Raw genomic sequence first — 19,960 nt, forward strand, 5'->3', positions numbered from 1 at the left:
CTCGGGCTCTATCAGGGTTAGGGTACATTGAAGCCCCCTTCCTGGTCATAACGCCCTGCCATCCCCACCTCCCACCGCCTTCCACCCCCCTGTACTCTCACGCATGCTTTGTCCGTTTGCTTATTTAAACCCGTTTATTTTTGCAATTAAATTGGCTTCATCCTAATTTAGCCCCTCTTTGTTTTTCTGTTGTTGGCTCGTTCTCGCGGGCCAGAATGGTAACTGGGTCTCTGGGTGGACCGCGGCCGCCCTCACGGTTACTCAGATCTCTCTGTTAAACTCAGACCAACAGAATGAACAGCAACCCTGGATAGTGATCCTCTGTGGTTTCTCCATCGGGTTGGCATCTGGAGAGAGAGTGGTCTGTAGGATGTGGCTTTATCAGATGGGCTTGTTGGCCACTTAAAAAACATGCTGATTACGGGACTATTGGACCCTGGAGGCCTCTGATAAAGTGCTGACAGCTAGCCTATGTAAGGTCTTTTAGCCTAACTAATGAACACTACATTGAAGATGGTAGACTTGGAGAGTACTGTGCTCTGGGCCTGTGGATTGGCCAGACACATTTTGAAGCCCCCGTCTTTCTTAAGGCCCAGGTCGGAATGCTCTCTTCCAGGTTTCGCGGAGCAACGTGCCCTGTGGGTGGTGGTACTTGGGGATGTTAGTCTGTGTTTTTAGGGGGCGGGGGGGGGATATCATACTCATGAGACTGGAGCATGGCTTTGTTTCCCAGGTCAGAGAGAGGAGCACGAAAGGAAAATGAAAAATATTGTAACAACGAGGCCTTTACCACTGCATTAATTGCCAGGTTTGCTTTCTTGGGCTTCTCGGTGCGTTTACAGTAAGGATTGATGTAGGGCTCAAGTATCCATTTTTTCTCACGAAGAAAGCCTTCATGATTATTCAATTACAAATGACCGTAAGACAGCTATCAGAGAATCATTTGGAAGATCTAAAGCTACCACGCTGGGGAGGGACGAATGGAGGGACGAAGAAGGAACTTTTGTCCATTTGAGAAACTATGCTTAGGCATTTTGTGTTATGAAGTCAGAAACAAACGAACTTGAAGTATGAATCTCTCTCTCTCTCTCTCTTCTCTCAGGACTACCTGGGTTGCATCATTGACTGTGGGGACCTGCCGCTCAAGCCGGAGGAAGTCAGCACTCTGTTCTGCAACATTGAGGACATCTATGAGTTCAACAGGTGGGTTAGTTAGTGTGTGTTCTCTCTGTCTGCTTACACGTTAGACCTACTTCATCCTCACTGATCGCCACAGCTGTTAGACTGTATCAGCCCTGAACTGGGGTCGATGACATGTGTCCTCGTGCTTTTGTGTAGATCGTAGCTTCTGTCCATGAAAATGTTGCAGGTCTTTCGTCCCAGTGCAATGTCTAATTGGCGATCAATAATAATATATATGCCATTTAGCGGACGCTTTTATCCAAAGCGACTTACAGTCATGTGTGCATACATTCTACGCATGGGTGGTCCCGGGAATTGAACCCACTACCCTGGCGTTACAAGCGCCATGCTCTACCAACTGAGCTACAGAAGGACCATGCTCTACCAACTGAGCTACAGAAGGACCACAATACTACCACTTACCGTCAACAAAAATTGCAACTTCTTCAATTTTACTCGGCTCAATTTCACTCAGCACTGATTCATGTCAAATTCTACAACTATGGTGGTGAGAACTCTCCTGCAGCTACCCTTAAACCCTACCCTCCTTTCTCCGCTTGTCTCCGTCCTTTCCTCCTCTCTCTCTCTCTCTCTCTCTCTCTCTCTCTCTCTCTCTCTCTCTCTCTCTCTCTCTCTCTCTCTCTCTCTCTCTCTCTCTCTCTCTCTCTCTCTCTCTCTCTCTCTCTCTCTCTCTCTCTCTCTCTCTCTCTCTCTCTCTCTCTCTCTCTCTCTCTCTCTCTCTCTCTCTCTCTCTCTCTCTCTCTCTCTCTCTCTCTCTCTCTCTCTCTCTCTCTCTCTCTCTCTCTCTCTCTCTCTCTCTCTCTCTCTCTCTCGGCAGCTTGTGTACAGGCTGCAGCCTGGGTGGCAGTGATGTCCGTTTAATGTGCTGCAGACACAATGGCTGGCCCAGACCCCAGGCCTCCACCAGACAGACAATGTGCAGACACAGAGAGAGATAGAGAGAAACAGAGATAGAGAGAGAGAGGGGTGGGAGAGAGAGCGAGAGAGATGCAGGCAACAAAATAAAAGACAGCGAGAGAGACTTGGAATAAGTGATACTATCCAGCGAGCCCAGTTATGGTCACAACAGCTCTCAAGGTTAAGGTATACGTCTTAAGTCATGGCTCACCGCATTTCACATTCCACAACCAGAGAGGAGGCTTGAGATTGCTTATATGTGTGAGATGATGTTCCGTACACAGTGGCACGGCAGCGTATCTGAGATGCTCTCCAGCTAGATGTTTTCAGATTGCTGTTTACACTGAAAGTAGAGATCCATTTATGTTTCCTGGAACCCAAGCGATTGGACTTTGTTTAACTGTAGCCTGATTTTCATAATTTCCCCATTTCAGGAGTGATGCATTGGTACGGTATTTCTGTTTATTTGCCTGGAATAGCGAATGTGTCAATGAAAAGCGTCAATCATTCCCATGTCATGAGTTCAGTTCATTCAGTGATGGGAACGTTGTGTAGGGAGAAATGGCAGGGATGAGTTTGGCCCCGGCAGAGTTTGGCCCCGGCAGCTTCTTCCCTCGGAAGAGTACCGCTCATATTTTTCCTATTTCCTCAACGCTCCTCGCCCTGCCCCCCTGCTGACACTTGTTGTTTTCACACTTCAGTCTCAATGCCCGTGCCAAGTCGGCTCTTTTCATTACATACCTCCCTCTACATGAGTAAGTGCTCCTAACCTGCCCCCTTCCTTCTCCAAATCCAATATGGCTTCCTGCCCCCGGTTATCATGGGAAATGGCCTCACTGTTGTAGAAAGAAACAGAGAGAGAGAGAGAGAGAGAGAGAGTGAGGGATTTCTCCCATCTGCCCCAGGCTCTGTGCAGAGTAACTCATTGCAGTACAGTAGAGTATGTGCATCAGTGCCAGGGGTTTACCCCCATTACTCGCTGCCGTGGGGCTAGCTAGTCCATAAATTACATTTGTTTGTAATGAGCAGAATGAGAGCAGTCAGTTCCCTAACAGGCTCCCAGGGAGAAAAACATTTTTTTTTGCTAACTCTCTTTTTCTATTTTTCATCACTCAAAGTAGCACCGTTCATCTGAGAGAGAAACAAGGATAGACTTCACCTTTATCCTCTTCTTGCCCCAATAAGTAGAGAAAAAAACTCGACCCTTTTCTCCCTCGTCCTTTCTCTTGTTCTGCCTTTCGTAAATCTCATCTCCTCATCGCTGTGGTATGCAGCCCCTGTATCCTCACTGGTGTTGTTACGTCTACTTTCTTGGCCTGTTCTCCAGGCAGCATACGGATGTCGTTCGCCGTGGCCCGCCGCGGTGGACAAAGCCCGGGGTTAGAGCTCTGGACCCTGCTGTGAGCCGACCGCACCGCGGCGAGAGACAGGGCACAGCCTGGCGAACAGCACAGCCAGGACAGACAGACGTGCTCTGTACTATTCTAGTAGTTAGTGCGGTTAATCCTGTCCATCTTTATTAGATTCGCGGCTGAGTAGAAACTGTGGCTGAACGGGCCACTAGGACAGTCAGAGAAGCGCTGGAATTGTCTAGTCTGCCATGGAAAAAGGATCCGGCATCACATATAGATTTATCTCTGTGGATACGTGATAAATACGTGGAATCGTGACCCGTAACTTTTTCTAACCCAACCCATCATGAGAGACCAAGAGGCAGACACAGAGACAGAGAGATTAGTCAGGCCTGAGCTTATCAAGACGGCTTAACCGCCTCTTGCTAAGCACCTCTGTCCATCCTCTCTTTCGTCTCTCTGTTCCAAATCCCTCATATGGAAAGTTTGCCGGAGACGTTGAAATCCTCTGTAGTCTAATACAGCGCATGTGAGAAACACAGAAACAAAGAAACGGAGAGACAGAGAGCGATGGAGACTTTACTACAGCACATGAAGATGTTCAATTGCATTGTCTGAGTTCCATGATTTATCTCTTGTGTCTGTCTAAGGCCTGGTGCGAAGCCAGGCCACGAACTCGCACGCGAAGTCAATTTCAACTAGAAACATGGAACTTTTTTTTTTTTTTTGGCGTGCAGCTGCTGTACTGTATAATGATAATGAGAAGTAGAGGATCTGTAAGAAAAAGCCTAATAAGAAGCAAATGTTCTGTATAGTATCTTGGGTTTCAATGCTGGCCATGGACAGCGCACATTGATAGTGCATGACGTTACAGTATAAACAGATCAATTACCTCCAGTGACTATGGATAATGGTTTTATTACCCATTTGGTGTACCACCACTATTTCCAATACTGCCGGTATTTAAGTTGTGCCATAGAGTTGAAGTCTATTGGAATGTGGACGCGTGGCACCATAGAAATATAGAAGTAGAACAGTTTCCCTGTTCTAGTAATTATATTTCTATGTGTGTCTAATTCCTTCCATTTCTCATGGAGTAGACACGTTGCTTGTGGAACGTACATTAAGGGGCTGGGCTCCGGGGCCCATCGCTCATATCCCGGGGGCGGCCCGTGTGCGGTGACGTTTAGTCAAGCCTGGTTAGATTCCTCCACTACGTGTGATTTAGACCTCACTGTGACCCCTGCATGCTTGCCTGGGGTCACGGCTCCCATGAAGTCCCACACGAAAGACATAACCCCTCAGCTTCTCGCACCTGACCAGACTGAGACAGTCTGAGTGCTCAGGCCACCCACCCCTTCACAGTCATCCTTGTGACCCGGAGAAGTCTGCCTGGCTGGGATCCCCCTAAACAGCCCTGGATCCATGCTGTCTGCTTTTATCTGCCGTGGCTCGTGTGGGAGTGGGTGGTGTTGCTGAGGATGTGGTGTCACATGAAAGAAGTTCTCACTTTTGAGAGAGGCGGTGAAGTCAGCGTGTGACGATACTCAGGGATGGGATTGGGAACACAAGGCCAGCAAGGTTCAAGTGCATATAAACATTCTCTGATGAAGGGATCTAGATAGGTCTCTGTTGCTTTTGTTGCTGGCACTTACTGTGTAGTTACTAAAGAGGAAAACAGACCTGCAAGTGCTTAAAATCTAATGCAGAGATCGCACTCCACGAGAGAGGGATGATTATTAAAGGAGAAGAAGGAGGGAAGTGAGGAGTACCGGAGGGAAAGAGAAGGGGGAACAGGCCGTATGGAAGGTATTACCTTATAAACACAATGAAAAGAGGGGTTCAGAAGTACGGACGTGGAAAGAACGGAACAGAGAGAAGTGAGGGAGCGTGTGAGTTCATTGACAGTGCGCCTCTCAGGTGACTCCCCTGTTTGACTGTAAGTCCTCGTGAAATATATACGACTGTAAAGGGATCATCTGAAGGAAACTCCTCTTTCCCCTCACAGTTCACCCTCGATCTTAGAGGATCAAATGCGCGTACTTCAAATACCAGATTGTCGTGTGTCATATTTCACAGGGAAGACCAATGCGTACGGCGAGGAGATCAAATCAGTAGGCGTGACTTAAAACTGGACTTTTTCCCCCAGAACTCAAATATGGAGCATCTCTGTTCAAAGTCTATGGATGGAGTGTTTTCAAAATGAAAAGCTGGGAAAGTAATTAGTAGGGTTGGTTACAAGCATAACTCAAGTCCAAGGTCCTGACAGCCAAATACATTCCAGGGCTTTTGTCTTAAAGTACCAGGCCCTTCTAGTAAGTGCCAAGCCTTAATGAAATCCAACGTGAGGATACAAGTTTGCAAACATGCTGCAGCACTGCAGATGTAGTCTTGTTGAAAGCCCTCTTGCAGATGGAGGGGAATGTCTCCGTGGTGGCATGTTCTTTGTTCCCTCTTTCTCTTTGTCTTTGTCTGTCAACAACAGGATTCCCACATCAGTCAGGGCCAGTGGCACTCAGAGACACCCTGCTCTGTGGCCATTTGGTGAAAAACCACCCATAACTCCCCTCTGCTTCCCCTGAAACCCTAATGACGCCCTCTCACCGCGGAGGGCAGCCGCGAAACAAGCCTCGTCTCCGAGGGAGGAGAGAGCGACGCGAAAGAATGAAGGGCTGCGGTCTCACTCCGAACCCCCCGGCCGTATGAAGGCGAAACCCCCCCCTGGCCGGATGAAGGCGAACTCCGGGTGTTTACAGAGCGCCTCTCTGTTTTCCTTCGGAAGAGGGGGGATCCCGAGAGACTGGCCAGTCCGGCGGCCCAGGGCCTCTCAGAGATGCAGGGAAGTTGGGCTTTGCTAATGAACTGAGTGTGGCTGGGCTGCTCATCACGTCGTGTAACCTCAGATACGGGCTGATGGGACCGCGGCGAACGACACCCTCAGTTTCAGCATGCTGTCCAGGAATGTGAGGCTAGTTGTCCCTTTTGACATGTCCCAGTAACCACTAGGGACGGCCATTACATTAGCTACGTCAACCTCCATCCTCTCCTAATCGGAGTCAGAATTCAAACCGTCATCACTATCCCCACTCCCTCAAATCTCCCCTCCTCACTACTATTCCTTACCTTTTCCACACTCTCCGGCCAAGAAAATCGTTCACCGATCATTTTGATTCATTCAGATACTGAAAAGAGACTCTCCGCTCTCTCCCTCCGCTGACATACACGAAGTAAGATGTTAATCAAAAGTTACCGGGTCCTGGAGAGAGGTTGCGTATGTGTTTCATAAGATGTCTTTCCATGGTGATGCGGAGGCTAGGGTGAGCTCGCGGCACAGGACCAAAGGTGAAACGGGTGCACGTGGTTATTTGACCCTTGAAAGCAAACACCCACCCACTCTCCCCTGTTAAAGGCAGTCTGATTCAGGTCTGTGTTTGTAAGGTGCGGGTGTTGCGGAGGGGTGGGGAGGGGGGCGGATAGTGGGACAGCTGGAAGGGGGTTCTGGTTGGGGTTGGCTGATGTGAAGCCAAGGCTAGATGTGTTCCATCTGCATGCATTTAGGAGATTGTTTGGAAGGATCGGAAGGGGAGACATAAATGAATCCTTTGTGGAAATGGAGTTGGGATTTGGGATCCATCCCTGCCAGGATCGTCTTCAACACCAGCTCCAAGAGCCTCGGTGGAGACGGAATAACAGTCTCCAAACAAATGGGGGTGCTCAGTTCTCATGAACTGTCCTAGGCCTTGACAAACTCACATGCACTCATAAGCACTGCACAGTGTCTACCAAGCAATGTCTGTGCTGGCCATTTTACATAGCAGTTTATGTGCTCATCGTTATGTGTTATGAGTAGTTGTTACATGGATGTTACAGTATTTGACAGTGATATGTTTAATCATGACTGAGAGCTGTTGTAAGTTCCATGACCTCTGTGTGTTTCATTGATAAGTTTACATTACTGCACTGGTGTTCTCATGGCCCATAACTGACCTACCTCTCTCTCTCTCTCTCTCTCTCTCTCTCTCTCTCTCTCTCTGTCTGTCTGTCTGTCTGTCTGTCTGTCTGTCTGTCTGTCTGTCTCTGTCTCACAGTGAGCTTCTGGAGGACCTGGAGAGGAGTCCTCATGCAGCAGCCATCGCTGAGTGCTTCGTTGAGAGGGTGAGTCACCACATTGCTATGATAAAGCACAAACAATCCATAAATTCACATTGCACATTTTTGGTGGGTATTCCAATGACCTAAACCAGTGTTTCCCAAATGGTTGGTCACAGCCAGCCCCTGTTGGGTCATGGCTTAAGACTGGCTCGCTGTGTAGGCTAATATGGTGCTTGTATTCAGTAGCTCTTTTGTTCTCTAGATGCAAAGCGCTGTTAAAATATCAAGCAAGCAGATCGTGTGAAACAAACTTTTGTTTTCGGCCAAATAGAGAACCACAGCTGTTTGAAGTGGGCCGCTGACATTGGGCAGTGTGTCAGAGGAAATGTTTGTACTTGGGCTATGTGAGTGTGTGCAGGCCCGTGACCGGGGAGATGTCGTGATTGGTTCTGGTTCTGAAGCGGTGGTGGCGGTGATCCTTCAACTCGTGTGCTCACTACAGTTGAGTGGGTCTGCACACCCGCATGGTGCCGCACTCTAGTCGTCTGGGTAATGACACAGAACCACCGCTGACTAAACAGGAACAGTTGAAGGGTCCAACCAACCAGGGGAAACAGGCTCTCCTTTGTGTCGGCTGGGAGAATGGCCAGCGTCTATGTCCCTGACTCCCAGGGTACGCCTCCATATGTGGGGCTCCAGACTGACACGCCTGGCCCTGCCAAAGCCGGACCAAGACACAACAACCAGAATCCCATTTGCGGTCCAGGATCCAAGGGTGCCTACTGTTAGTCCCATCTCCAGCCTGTACTTTTCTCTTTGGCGCCCAAACCCTCTTATCCAACAGGTCGCTATAGTTCTCTGCTATTGATTGGGCTACTTTTGTGGCCAATTATAGATGGCTGCGGAAATGTGATTAAGCCATTACCGGCAAGGTTATTCTGGGTTTTGCGATGCTTCTCTGAGCTAGGCTAACCTCTCTAAACAGTGTGAGGACAACGCCCCCCTGCTACCGTGGAGTGGAATGTGGGAAACGCAGTTCAAATGTGACCGTTTCTGCTTGGAATGAGGCCATTACGTGCTCTTTGTTTAGGTGCAGTAAGACACTGGGTCTGCATGGAGTCAGCTGTATGTAGCCTGTAACTATTCACCATCTGCTAAGCTACGAATCTCAAACCCTATACCTGCTGGCTATATGTAAGACTGAGTGGTAAAGACAAGTATACATGTATACACAGCTGTTTTGGAAGGTAACATTCAGTTGACCTCACGGAACCGTTATCTAAACCTACTGAAATATAAAATGCAATTATTTTCTCATTCCTTTGCTTTCTGAGATGAGATGTTTAGATGAGATGTTTCTTGCATGAGAATACATGTTTACATAAGTCAGGGAATGGGGTTTTGCTACGAGATAGAAACAAAGTATTTCTTTCTGAGTGAGGCCTGGAGAATGACCCTGGTGTGAGGAGAGGTGTCACATGATCACGGGGGGTCTCTCAGATGACAGTGATTTGTAGCAGAGGGAACATGGAGACCGACGCTCGGTGTCGCTGGTCTTTCTCACCTGTCTCTCTTCTCCCCACTAATGTAATCGTTTTTTGGGGGGGTTTCTCTTTCTCTTGTTTAGAGCGAAGCCTTCGACATATATACCCTGTACTGTATGAACTACCCCAAGTAAGTCACACACACACACACCTCTATACTGATGTGCCCTTGGTGCTGTCATTCGACCTGGATCATTGCATGATAGCTATAGTGAAGTGACCTGGGATGAGAATGGAATTCATTCAATACAGTGGACAAGTAAAGTTCAATATACACATTGTCATTTGTTATTTCAATAAGAATACAATTGTATATGATGGTGGGGGGGTCTGGGGGGGAGAGTACAGTTGTAATCACCATCCTTTGTGGAGAGACATTAGTGAAAGGGAAATGACTTTTATGGACATTGAGCACATTTACATGCACCAGTAATAATTCCATATTAAACTGATTGTGGCAGTAGGTCAAGTATGGCATTAGTGGTGTAAACACCTCACTCTGCTGATCTCGGTCAAAACCGAAGCATGAGCCGACTAAAACGGCTGATTTTCTGAGCCATCTTTCAAATGATTAGGACATGAAAACACCTTAATCAGCGTCCCAGCTGTGTATTTAATCTGTCCATGTGCCAGCCCCGGGTAGCGCGGGCCTCCCTCTTAGGCGAAGTGAGTCCTGAAAAACTGAACCTATGCATCTTATGTCCGAACTCAGAATCAAAAGGTCTTCGCAAAAAATAACATGGCCACTGTGGTAGAACGTTTATTTTGGTTAGCGATTTTGTGCACTAGCCTGATTTCAGATGTGTCATGTAAACAGGATTATTAGGGAAATCATTCTTCTTGAAATGCACGTCAACGTTTTGAACAAACGATTATGTTAACCCGACTATCCACAATAATCACATTATCGTGTGCATGTAACCGTGCTCAGGGTCTTGATTAGCTTGAACTACTCAGTGGTCGGACAGACAAGTGAAACTAGGTGAATCCAACGAAAGACGACAGTGACTGACTTAATGATCGCGGCAAAGATTCGGTCACTGCCCAATCAGGCTAATTTACAGTATATTGTGCGTGTAAAAATACAAACGCATCGCGAGCCTTTTGGAAGCAGCATCTTTCGCGCCACATCAATTCTAATCTCACGGGCCACTACTATTTGACTGGCAGATGTTTGAATAGCACTGGATCGCTGCCCGTCACCATGAAGATGTGGTGTTCTACATGTATAAACAGCCTTTCATGTGTCTGTCACAGAGAACCGAATTAGATTTGTTATGAGATGTCGACGGTGCCGTGACCCTGTACCTGAGCTGTGTGCATTCATCCACTGATGTCTTAAAAAGACCGCGTTCGTAGCTCAACCCCGAAAAGATGCTGCTCACAGATATCTGAGCTGTTGCCTAAGAAAGACATCACAGTCGGACAGCAAGGGGAATGAAGCAGAATGTTCTAGTGTGCGTAAAATAGTTGCGTTCAGACAAAAAAAAGAGGCCCCTCTGAAGGGGGGACCGGAGGCATACGCTGAACACATTACTGTACACTTCACCATGAGATTAAGTGCTGTCTGGCATAGCGATGAGCCAATTGATGAGTCTTACTGTGGACCCCCCTTACACCCCCAACATCCACCCCCTCTCCTCCTGGATCTCTTTCCCCAGCTCGGTGGCTGTTCTGAGGGACTGCATGAAGAACAAGAGCCTGGTGGGCTTCTTCCAGGAGAGGCAGACCACCCTGTGCCACTCCCTGCCCCTGGAGACCTACCTGCTGAAGCCAGTGCAGAGGATCCTCAAGTACCACCTCCTGTTGCAGGTCAGTATGGGTCATGGACTGGGTCAGAGAGACAATATGATGATACTGATCCAACACTATCAATGTCAAACTTATTCAGAGAATATGTACAACTCCTCTATATTGTACACCGAGGAAAGGTACAGGCCCCATTGTAGACTGTTTCCCTTCAATCCATATCATCAGAAATCATCCTGTTTCTTACTCTGCACTCCTTGCCTTTATTGGTGTGTGATACTCAGCAGACCAAGGGTACAGCTAGCGAGTAAACGCACACTCACAACTCATGGCATTTAACTAGCTGTGTTTGGACACCGATCAACGACCTCGGGTTCTCTCTCCAAGCCCACCTCTGTGGCGGTTATTCTCAAGTATGGGTAGCTGCAGCACAATATGGTGTGGGTGTGTCGAAAGGAGTATGGAAAGAGAATCAGCTCATTTCAACGTTGATAAGATAAACCAGTGCGAATGAGGGAGTTATATTAACCTGAGCAACGGTGCGCTGGTCTATGGCCCCATTGGCCAGTGACGTGAACGGGCAAAATCGAACAATAATCTGTGCCGTTCTATCATGTTGTCAACAAGGCAGCATGGTGCATCGTCCAGAAACATACAACATCTCTTTCCCATCAAATATATGTTTGAATTTTCAAACTAGTTTTCATTGGGAAGGTAGAGGAAGCGTTTTTTAAAAATCAAAAGCAATCACGTTTGCATGTGAAAACACACAATCCTACTCATTATCTACATGCTTCATCTAACCTAAACTAGCCACTTTTGTTTTGAGGAAACTTTTCCGTGGGCTTTGAACGGAGCATCTTAATCACACCCGGGCCAGATAATCGAATCCCTTCATTGACTGGTGCACCGGTGTTGTGCGGAGCTGCTTGCGGACATGAGGTGCTTCCCACTGAGCAGCTGTACCAGTGTTGCAGGCGGTAGCTAACGTGGCCATTTTTAAAAACATTTTGTTTTTACCTCCTATGATTTTATTTCAAGTAGGATAGCAGCCTACACAAGAAATAATTCCTATTGAAAACCATTTAGATGTCACCTTGATACATACATACAGTCGGCAAAAACACAGAGGCACAATGCCCTTCGCTCTCGCTTGCCAAGCACTACTGTCCCGCAACGGTGTGGGAAGGAGATGCCTAGTAGCCAACGTTAGGGTGACAGTCACAGTAAGAACACACACATGATCAGTACTTTTAATAACAAAAATAAACAATCGTCAGTTTTATAACCGAACATTTTAAATTACTGGTGTAAAACTAACAGTGAAATACAACCCAGACTCATTCTCTGGCTTCAAAACAGAAGTTCTAACTCTTGCGGTACAGTAGTCGCCTTGTTACTCCTTTCCTTTCGACACACCCACACGTCCACACTCCGGTCGCCATATTGAGCTGCAGCTACCCCCTTCTCGTTATACAGACACTAACGCTTCGAACACACCAACAGCATTATCTGGATGTGTATGTAACAAACGCTTAACATTCCCCTTCTGCTACCATTTCTGTCAAGCCGTCTACACATACAGTTTGGCGTATTCCAACATATGCATCACACCGAACGCACTGCAACTGCCTCTGCAAGGCAAACGCAGCGTTTCATTTGAAAAGAATGTAATTCTGGTGTGCCAAAATGCAATGACACTGACGGTGTGATCGAAGCCTAACCTCACTATCGCCCCCGTGTGGCAGGAGCTGGCCAAACACTTTGATAAAAGTGACCCTGGCTACGAGGTAGTGGAGGATGCCATCATCACCATGACAGCCGTGGCCTGGTACATCAACGATATGAAGAGGAAGCAGGACCACGCCGTCAGGCTGCAGGTATGGACCACCAGTCACTCACTACAGCTGTTGTAAATTGAAAATATAACAAAGAAGTTAGCTTTTGTTGCTGATCATAATCTATGACCCTGAACTGGCTGTAGAGGTCAGAGGTTAAAAGTCAAAAGAGGTTAGAGGTTGCAGAGGTCTTTGGACACCTCAGTCTCCACTACATCTGGAGGTCTTTGGACACCTCAGTCTCGACTACTGTTTTTGAAGATCAGAGGTCAAGCTGAGGTTAACACAAACACTGTTTTTCTTTTGACTCTGGCAGGAGGTTGAGAGCTTGTTGACCAACTGGACAGGTCCAGACCTGAGTGGCTTTGGGGAGCTGGTGTTGGAGGGCGCCTTCAGGGTTCAACGGGTCAAGAAGGAGAGGGCATTCTTCCTCTTCGACAAGATGCTGCTTATCGCTAAAAAGAGGCTGGAGCATTTCATCTACAGCACCCACATATTTGTGAGTGACTCGCGGACACCGGAATGAATTGATCAGATTATTGTGTTTCTTTAAATGCTAGAAGCATGTATCAATAGAGATGACGCCTACACCAATCAAAAAAGTATCATGTTTTTGTTGCTTGATTCTCTATCATATACTGACACCCATATTTCCCCTCCACTGTCGTTCCTCTCGTCTTTCACTCTCCCCTTTCCCTCATCTCTCTACCCTCCTCTCCAATCAGTGCTGTAACCTTCTTCTCGTAGAAACCATGAAGGACCCCCTGTGTTTTAAGGTGTCCGATCAGACCATCCCCAAACAGCAGCACATTGTACAGGTACGAGTAAACCACTATCAAATTACAAGTCAACCACTATCAAAGGACAGGACATTGTATTGTGTCAGGCCAGTGTACTTGAACTACCCTCCTACCCATGTTACAGACCAAAAACCAGGAGGAGAAACGCCTTTGGCTGCACTACCTCAAGAGGCTGATAGTGGAGAACCATCTTGCCTCTCTACCCCAGAAGGTAAGGCTTATTGTACATTACTGTAAATGTTGCCGATATGAATGGCAATACTTTTCAGCCAATATAACACTGAAGGCTGTGGCTAAACTGAAACAGAGAATATTGTAATCACTCTGTTAGGATGTGCAGCCACCTTGTGGCTGTTTATAGTTACCGCAAACACTGTCACAGGTTGAGCAATCGTTGAAATACCCGGATGTATTTTTCAGGCAAGGCAGGTACTCGGTGACAACTTCTGTCAATGTGAGTTTCATGTCATTTCAAACCATCATACGTTCATACACCTACACTTTGCACTTTCAATTTACACTGTATTTGACACCAATTGTGCACAGTTTACAATCATGCACAACTCAGTAACTCGCTATTTATTTTTCACAGCTCCTCAGTTTGATCAGGATCATTTAAAAAAATCATCTCCAAGATGCGATGAATATCATCGAGGGAGACGCCAATCAGGTCAGGACAAGCCATTCTTACCTGTAATGCACCTAGTGTCTACTTTGTGTGTCAACGACTTTACTGGTTTTAAGCACAGTTTTTTACCCCAAAGTTGGATGAGGGTGATGGCTTCTTCTTTGTCATAAATCTAACAAATAACAAAGCCATTTTACCATGTGCATGTCTGGTCTGTGTTTGCTGAGTTAAATTAATGATCTCTGTGTGTGTGTGTGTGTGTGTGTGTGTGTGACCAGAGCCCCCAGAGTTCATCTACACCCCAGAGAAGGCCAAGAAGAGCCTTCCCCTGCTGCTGGAGGGGAACCTGTCCTATCGCCGTGGCAGGAGGCAGTCTGGTGAGACTTCATGTCTATAGACCAAGACCTATCCACAAAGCGTCTCAGAGTAGGAGTGCTGATCTAGGATCAGTTTAGCCTTTTAAATCCGAATGAATAAGATTATATGGACAGATCCTAGATCAGCATTCCTACTCTGAGACACTTTGTGGAAATAGGCCCAGGGCCCACATACATCAAGAGCCTCAAAGCAGAAATGCTTATCAAGGATCAGTTTTGCCTTTTAGATCATATTTGAATCAGATGATATGGACAAGGAGGACCTGATCCTAGATCAGCACTCCTACTCTAAGACGCTTTATGAACAAGGGCCCAGAGAGGAATCACTCACTGCACAGGACTTGGACTAAACATACAGAGCTTGAAAATATGAATTCATAAATGTAATAATTGGAAATGACTCATTCTTAAATGCTTATGGCTGTTTCTTTCCAGCTCCAACTAAAGACTTGGAAACAGCATATCATGGTGAGAATTTTCTTAAAGGATTCTTGTTTATCTTGTTTCCTTGTAGTGCTTCAGTCTGTCAGGGCTGAAAGATTTGGTACGTTTTTAATGGAAAGTAAACACACCCTTGTTTGTTTCCCCCAACCATTCCTATCTTCTCATGAAATCCAGTCTCTTCAAAGGTAAGCTTGATTCAGACTGGTTTTGCCCCTATCCACCCACAACTGTCATACACATCAGATGATATCTCATTTGCAAGAATAGTACATGAGTAGTACACCTTCCCTTCCTGACATTCTTCATCTCAGTGTTGATGTTCATGTCCATCTCCACAGGCTGGCAGCGAGGGGGAGCTGTGTCCTGGGGCAGATAGCCTGGGATTCTCAGGCAGCACAAACACCCTGGCCTCCTCTGTGATGGAGGTGGAGGCTGAGGCAGAGCGTCCAGACCCCTGCCTGGGCCTAGAAGAAGAGGACCTACCCCCCCTGAGCGCCCCACCCACCCTCTCCATCACCGAGGAGATCATGCAGTTCATTAACCAGAGCCGCGTGCGAGAGGGCATGGCCGAACTCAAGCCTGACATAGTATGGGTGGGCTATACTCTCTTTCACAATTCACACACTATTAAACCGCTTCCATGGATTTGAAGCAACCTGTGTCACTTGTCTAGTCACTAGACGTCAGTGTCTAGTTTTATGAGCTATCAATTTAGTGCTGCATTACTTCACCATGTACGTATAGTAGGAGATGCGGGGATGACTTGACTTTTTTTTGTGTCTGTTTCTGTCTCTCCACAGGATTCACCCCTGGATGAGTCTCTGGAGGACCCAGCAACTGAGCCACATCCATGTCCACTTGCTCAGCAAGGAAATTACCTGCTGCTTGCTTCCCCTACGGAGGAGACTTACGAGTCACAAGACCCCGATCCCAATAGTCCAGAGGAAATAACAGTGCAACTGGAGGGGAGCAGAACCAAAATGGAAGACCAAACTCTTCCACCATGTCTGTCCAGGGAATCCTCAGAGGAGGGTGGTTGTGAAGAGGGAGAGTCAACACCTTTGCCAGCTGATGTTATAGAGGAGAGGCCTCAGGAGGAGAGCACATCAGCCAAAGAAACCGGGACAGTTGGGGAAAGAAATGCATCAGAGGTGGAGGACGAGCAAACGTTCGAAACCTCGACGCCACTCTCTCCTGTAAACCTCCCAGACGAAAGAGAGAGGGAGAAGGAACTCTGCTCTGACCTCCCCAACGAGGACAAGCCCCCAGAAGCTCCTCTCTCTGTCCCAGAGCACACTGTACAGAGCCCTCTGGCGCACAAGAAAGAGACCCAGCTCACCAAGTCAGACAGGCAGATCATCGAGAAGATCCGCAGCTACTACGAGGCGGCTGAGGCCGAGGCAGGAGAAGCAGGTGAAAGTGACAGCAGCCCCACCCCCAGGAGAAACAGCTTCTCCCTCATCATCCCCACCGGCCTGGTCAAAGACTCCGTGTCCCACTTTGCTGTCTTTGGCCACCAGGACAGCCTGTGTGACTCGGAGAGCGGGCGCTCCGATGGGGGGGCAGAACCAGAGCCTGAGCCAGAGCTCCCCTCTCCTCTTCCGTCAGTTCCTGACCAGGGAGAGGGAGCCCTCAGCACAGATTGTTCATCCACTTCTGCTGCTGGTTCCCAGGAAGACCACAGCCAGGCACCAGGTCAGGGTGAGCCTGCTCTGGAAAAATGTAGCAGGTTTGAGCCAGGGAGTAAGCTGCCCTGCACAGAGCTGATGAAGGATTGGAAAGAGAAGGAGAAAGTAGGAGCCCCTGTTAGCACAGAGAGGGAAATCATACCAAACCTGTCAACAGACATCACCAAAGAGCCCTCATTCAGCGATGAAGCAGCCAAAGTGATCACAAAAGACCAGCAGGTAATCAACGGCCATGGACCAAGTCCAAGTGATCTGGACTCAGAACCTAAAGAGGCCCAGAAAGACTCCACTGTCCCTCCACCTACAGGTCTTCATGACAGTAAGACCGCCCCAATGTCCCAGGCTGGGTGGGGTAGAATCAGAGACAGGAGCTCCCTCACTGGGAACCTAGAGGGCCTACCCAGCCAGATCAAGGTGGGCCGCTGGTCCCGCCACTGTAAGATGGTGTCCTCCAGCCGGACCCTGTACGAGGGGGCAGCGGTCGCAGACGTGGCGGGGATAGGCCTGTTCGAGGCCAGCCCCGGTGATCCATGTCTGGTGGAGAACTCAGAGAGAATCCTCAGTAAAGTTCAAATGCTGGCTCGAATGTACAGCGCCAAGGCCAGCATCATGAAGGTGCCACTTCACCACAAGAGGGTGTGTGTGGGTCATGCACCGTGGACCGTCACCACCAGGCACAGCGTCCCTCCTCTGGCCCAGCCGCTACAGCAGCATCAGGAGGAGAAGATTACAGTAAAACGAGCTCAGAGCCATTCCACTGGTCAGTACCTTTAACATCCTGTATAAATGGCTATGATTTGATTAGATAGTGTAGTGGTGAGGATATGTAAAGACTTGTTGGTGTCTTATTGTTGAATTTGAGTTGTTTTAGTAAGCACTGCTAAATAATGGAAGAACACATATAAACTGTGGTTTACCATGTTTGATAGTGAAAGTAAAGCCTTCATATGGTTGGTCAGGAAGCACAACAAATGAAACATTACATGCAAAGCCTCCATATTGTTTATCAGTGAATGACAGTGTTTAGGCTGATTTTTTAATTTTTTATTTACAGGCTGCCAGGAGATGACTTCAGTTTCCTCAGAACCCCAGCTCTTTGGCCACATCCTTGTCAGTGAACAGCTGTCCCCCACCTACCGCCAGCAGGAGAACAGCTGCGCCCTGACCGGACCCAGGGACAGTGTTTCCAACCTGGAATCCACATCCATTGCCTCTCCCCCCTCCTCCCCTCTGACCTCCCCACCAAAAACCTCTCAGGTTAGGCCTGAAGAGGTAGTGACTACTGCTCTGGAGGGGAAGCTTATGGAGAACCAGTCTGAGGAAGTAATCTCAGGAGCTGAGATGCGGAGGCTTCACACCAAGAGGGCTTCCCCAGTCCAGGAAGGCCCCATCCAAGGGGTAGGGATGGAGTTTCCAGCTGATGGTTATCCAAGGACCCCAGAGAGGTCTGTGAATCTCAGCAGGACTTGGGCAGAGCAGAAAGGACATAATCTGTACTCCATTAGGGAAGATCCTGCTCTGGGGGTAGCAGCAGCCTCTTTAGCAGGCCCATGTGGGAACAAAGACAGGTCTCCAGGGGTTGGAGCTGCAGAGGAGCTGCTGAAGACCATTCAACAGCAGGCTCCAACTGAACCAGAGACAAGCCAGGTGGTGAAGCCAGACGAAGCCAGTTTAAACACCAAGATAATGCCGCCTTATGTGGCCGGTGGGGCTGAGAGGGGGAGCTCACCCCAGATGGCCCCTGGTCATCAAAGCGAAGCTGAATCCACCAAAGCCAAGTCACAAGATAGCACTCTAGATGATCGGGATGTTTCACCTGCGGCACCAAAGATTTCCTCTCACATCTCCGACACATCTCCCACACAACAGAGGTCCATCTCTGGGCTAACTGAGGGGTCAAACTCCTTAGTGTGGAGTCCCACTCAGTCGCCTATGACTGAACCCATGCAAGCCACACATACATCTGGTCAGAGAGTCAAGGAGTGTCAAGTCCCAGAGGATTCCAAAGGAAAAGAGGGGGACATGGTACCCCGTCCGTGGTCATCGCTCCAAAGCCTGATGCCTACACCTCCGCCAGGGGTGCAGTCCTCTGACTGTCTGCCTAAGTTCACCAGCCAAAGACCACCCAACCTGCACCTGCCCACTACCAAGGGTAGAAGGAGCCTCCCTATGAGTTGGAACGGATCAAACAACGCCACACTCCCCAGCCAAAGGTACAGTATTTAATAGGGCTTAATACAGTAGTAACACAATTTCACCGGTCCATAGCTTCATTCTTCCACTAAGAGTTCTTGTAGAATAATAGGCAGAATCTACTACATACCCTAAACTGATTTGTGATGGTAATGGTAGGTAAAATGTAAAACTGGAGAAAGATTAAAGGAATGTGCCTCTGACCGGAAGTGTGCAAATACTGTTTCCTGTTTCTCCACTAAGAGTTCTGACAGAAATTCTATGAATCAGATAAAACAGTGTTATTCACAGAGTAGATGGAGTAGATGGAAAGAAAGCATTTTACAGTGCCTTCGTAAAGTATTCATACCTCTTAACTTATTCCACATTTAGTTGTGTTACAGCCCAAATTCAAAATGGATTCAAGTATTTTCTACACACAGTACCCCATAATCACAAAGTGAATACGTTTTTAGAAAGTTTAGCAAATTTATAAAAAATGAAATACAGAAATATCCAATTTACGTAAGTATTCATACCTCTGAGTCAATAGATGTTAGAATCACCTTTGGCAGCAATTACAGCTGTGAGTCTTTCTGGGTAAGTCTCTAACACCTTTGCACAACTGGATTATAGAATACTTGCTAATTATTCTTTTTAAAATTCTTCAAGCTCTGTCAAGTTGGTTGTTGATCATTGCTAGACAGCCATTTTCAAATATTGCCATTGATTTTCAAGCTGATTTAAGTCAGAACTGTAACTAGGCCACTCAGGAACATTCAATGTTGTCTTGGTAAGCAACACCAGTGTTTTAGGTTATTGTCCTGCTGAAAGGTGAATTTGTCTCAGTGTCTTTGGAAATCAGACTGAATTAGGTTTTCCTCCAGGGTTTTGCTTGTGCTTAGCTCTATTCCGTTTCCTTTTTTTATTTTTTATTACTCCCTAGTGCTTTCCAATGACAAGTCTACCCATGACATGATGCAGCCACCATGCTTGAAAATATGAAGACTGGTACTCAGTGATGTGTTGTGTTGGATTTTCCCCAAACATAACGCTTTTTATTCAGGACATAAAGTTCATTTCTTACCCACATTTTTTGCAGTATGACTTTAGTGCCTTATTGCAAACAGGATGCATGTTTTGAAATACTTTTTATTCTGTACAGGCTGTTCTGTT

At 47.4% G+C, this 19,960-nt stretch overlaps 1 protein-coding gene across 4 annotated transcripts in view; it reads left to right on the forward strand.

Annotated features, from left to right (window-relative positions):
• The window catches only part of plekhg2 (pleckstrin homology domain containing, family G (with RhoGef domain) member 2), a 60,861-nt gene that overhangs the window by 31,826 nt on the left and 9,075 nt on the right, over positions 1–19,960 (forward strand). Inside the window, exons 4-16 of one of the 4 annotated variants that reach the window (XM_052524916.1) lie at positions 1,103–1,203; positions 7,541–7,607; positions 9,172–9,218; positions 10,750–10,900; positions 12,586–12,717; positions 12,992–13,174; positions 13,401–13,493; positions 13,600–13,686; positions 13,896–13,929; positions 14,068–14,145; positions 14,382–14,480; positions 14,995–15,109; positions 15,263–15,492. In XM_052524916.1, coding sequence (XP_052380876.1) covers positions 1,103–1,203; positions 7,541–7,607; positions 9,172–9,218; positions 10,750–10,900; positions 12,586–12,717; positions 12,992–13,174; positions 13,401–13,493; positions 13,600–13,686; positions 13,896–13,929; positions 14,068–14,145; positions 14,382–14,480; positions 14,995–15,109; positions 15,263–15,344 — 1,269 coding nt within the window. In that variant the 3' untranslated portion in view covers positions 15,345–15,492. Of the gene's footprint in view, positions 1–1,102; positions 1,204–7,540; positions 7,608–9,171; positions 9,219–10,749; positions 10,901–12,585; positions 12,718–12,991; positions 13,175–13,400; positions 13,494–13,599; positions 13,687–13,895; positions 13,930–14,067; positions 14,146–14,381; positions 14,481–14,915; positions 15,110–15,186; positions 15,518–15,724; positions 17,373–17,666; positions 18,826–19,960 lie in introns of those variants that run through there. The other 3 variants (XM_052524920.1, XM_035772015.2, XM_052524914.1) reach the window with 3 other exon arrangements.

This window comes from Oncorhynchus keta, chromosome 1, assembly GCF_023373465.1.
Source record: "Oncorhynchus keta strain PuntledgeMale-10-30-2019 chromosome 1, Oket_V2, whole genome shotgun sequence".
Classification (NCBI taxonomy): Eukaryota; Metazoa; Chordata; class Actinopteri; order Salmoniformes; family Salmonidae; genus Oncorhynchus; species Oncorhynchus keta.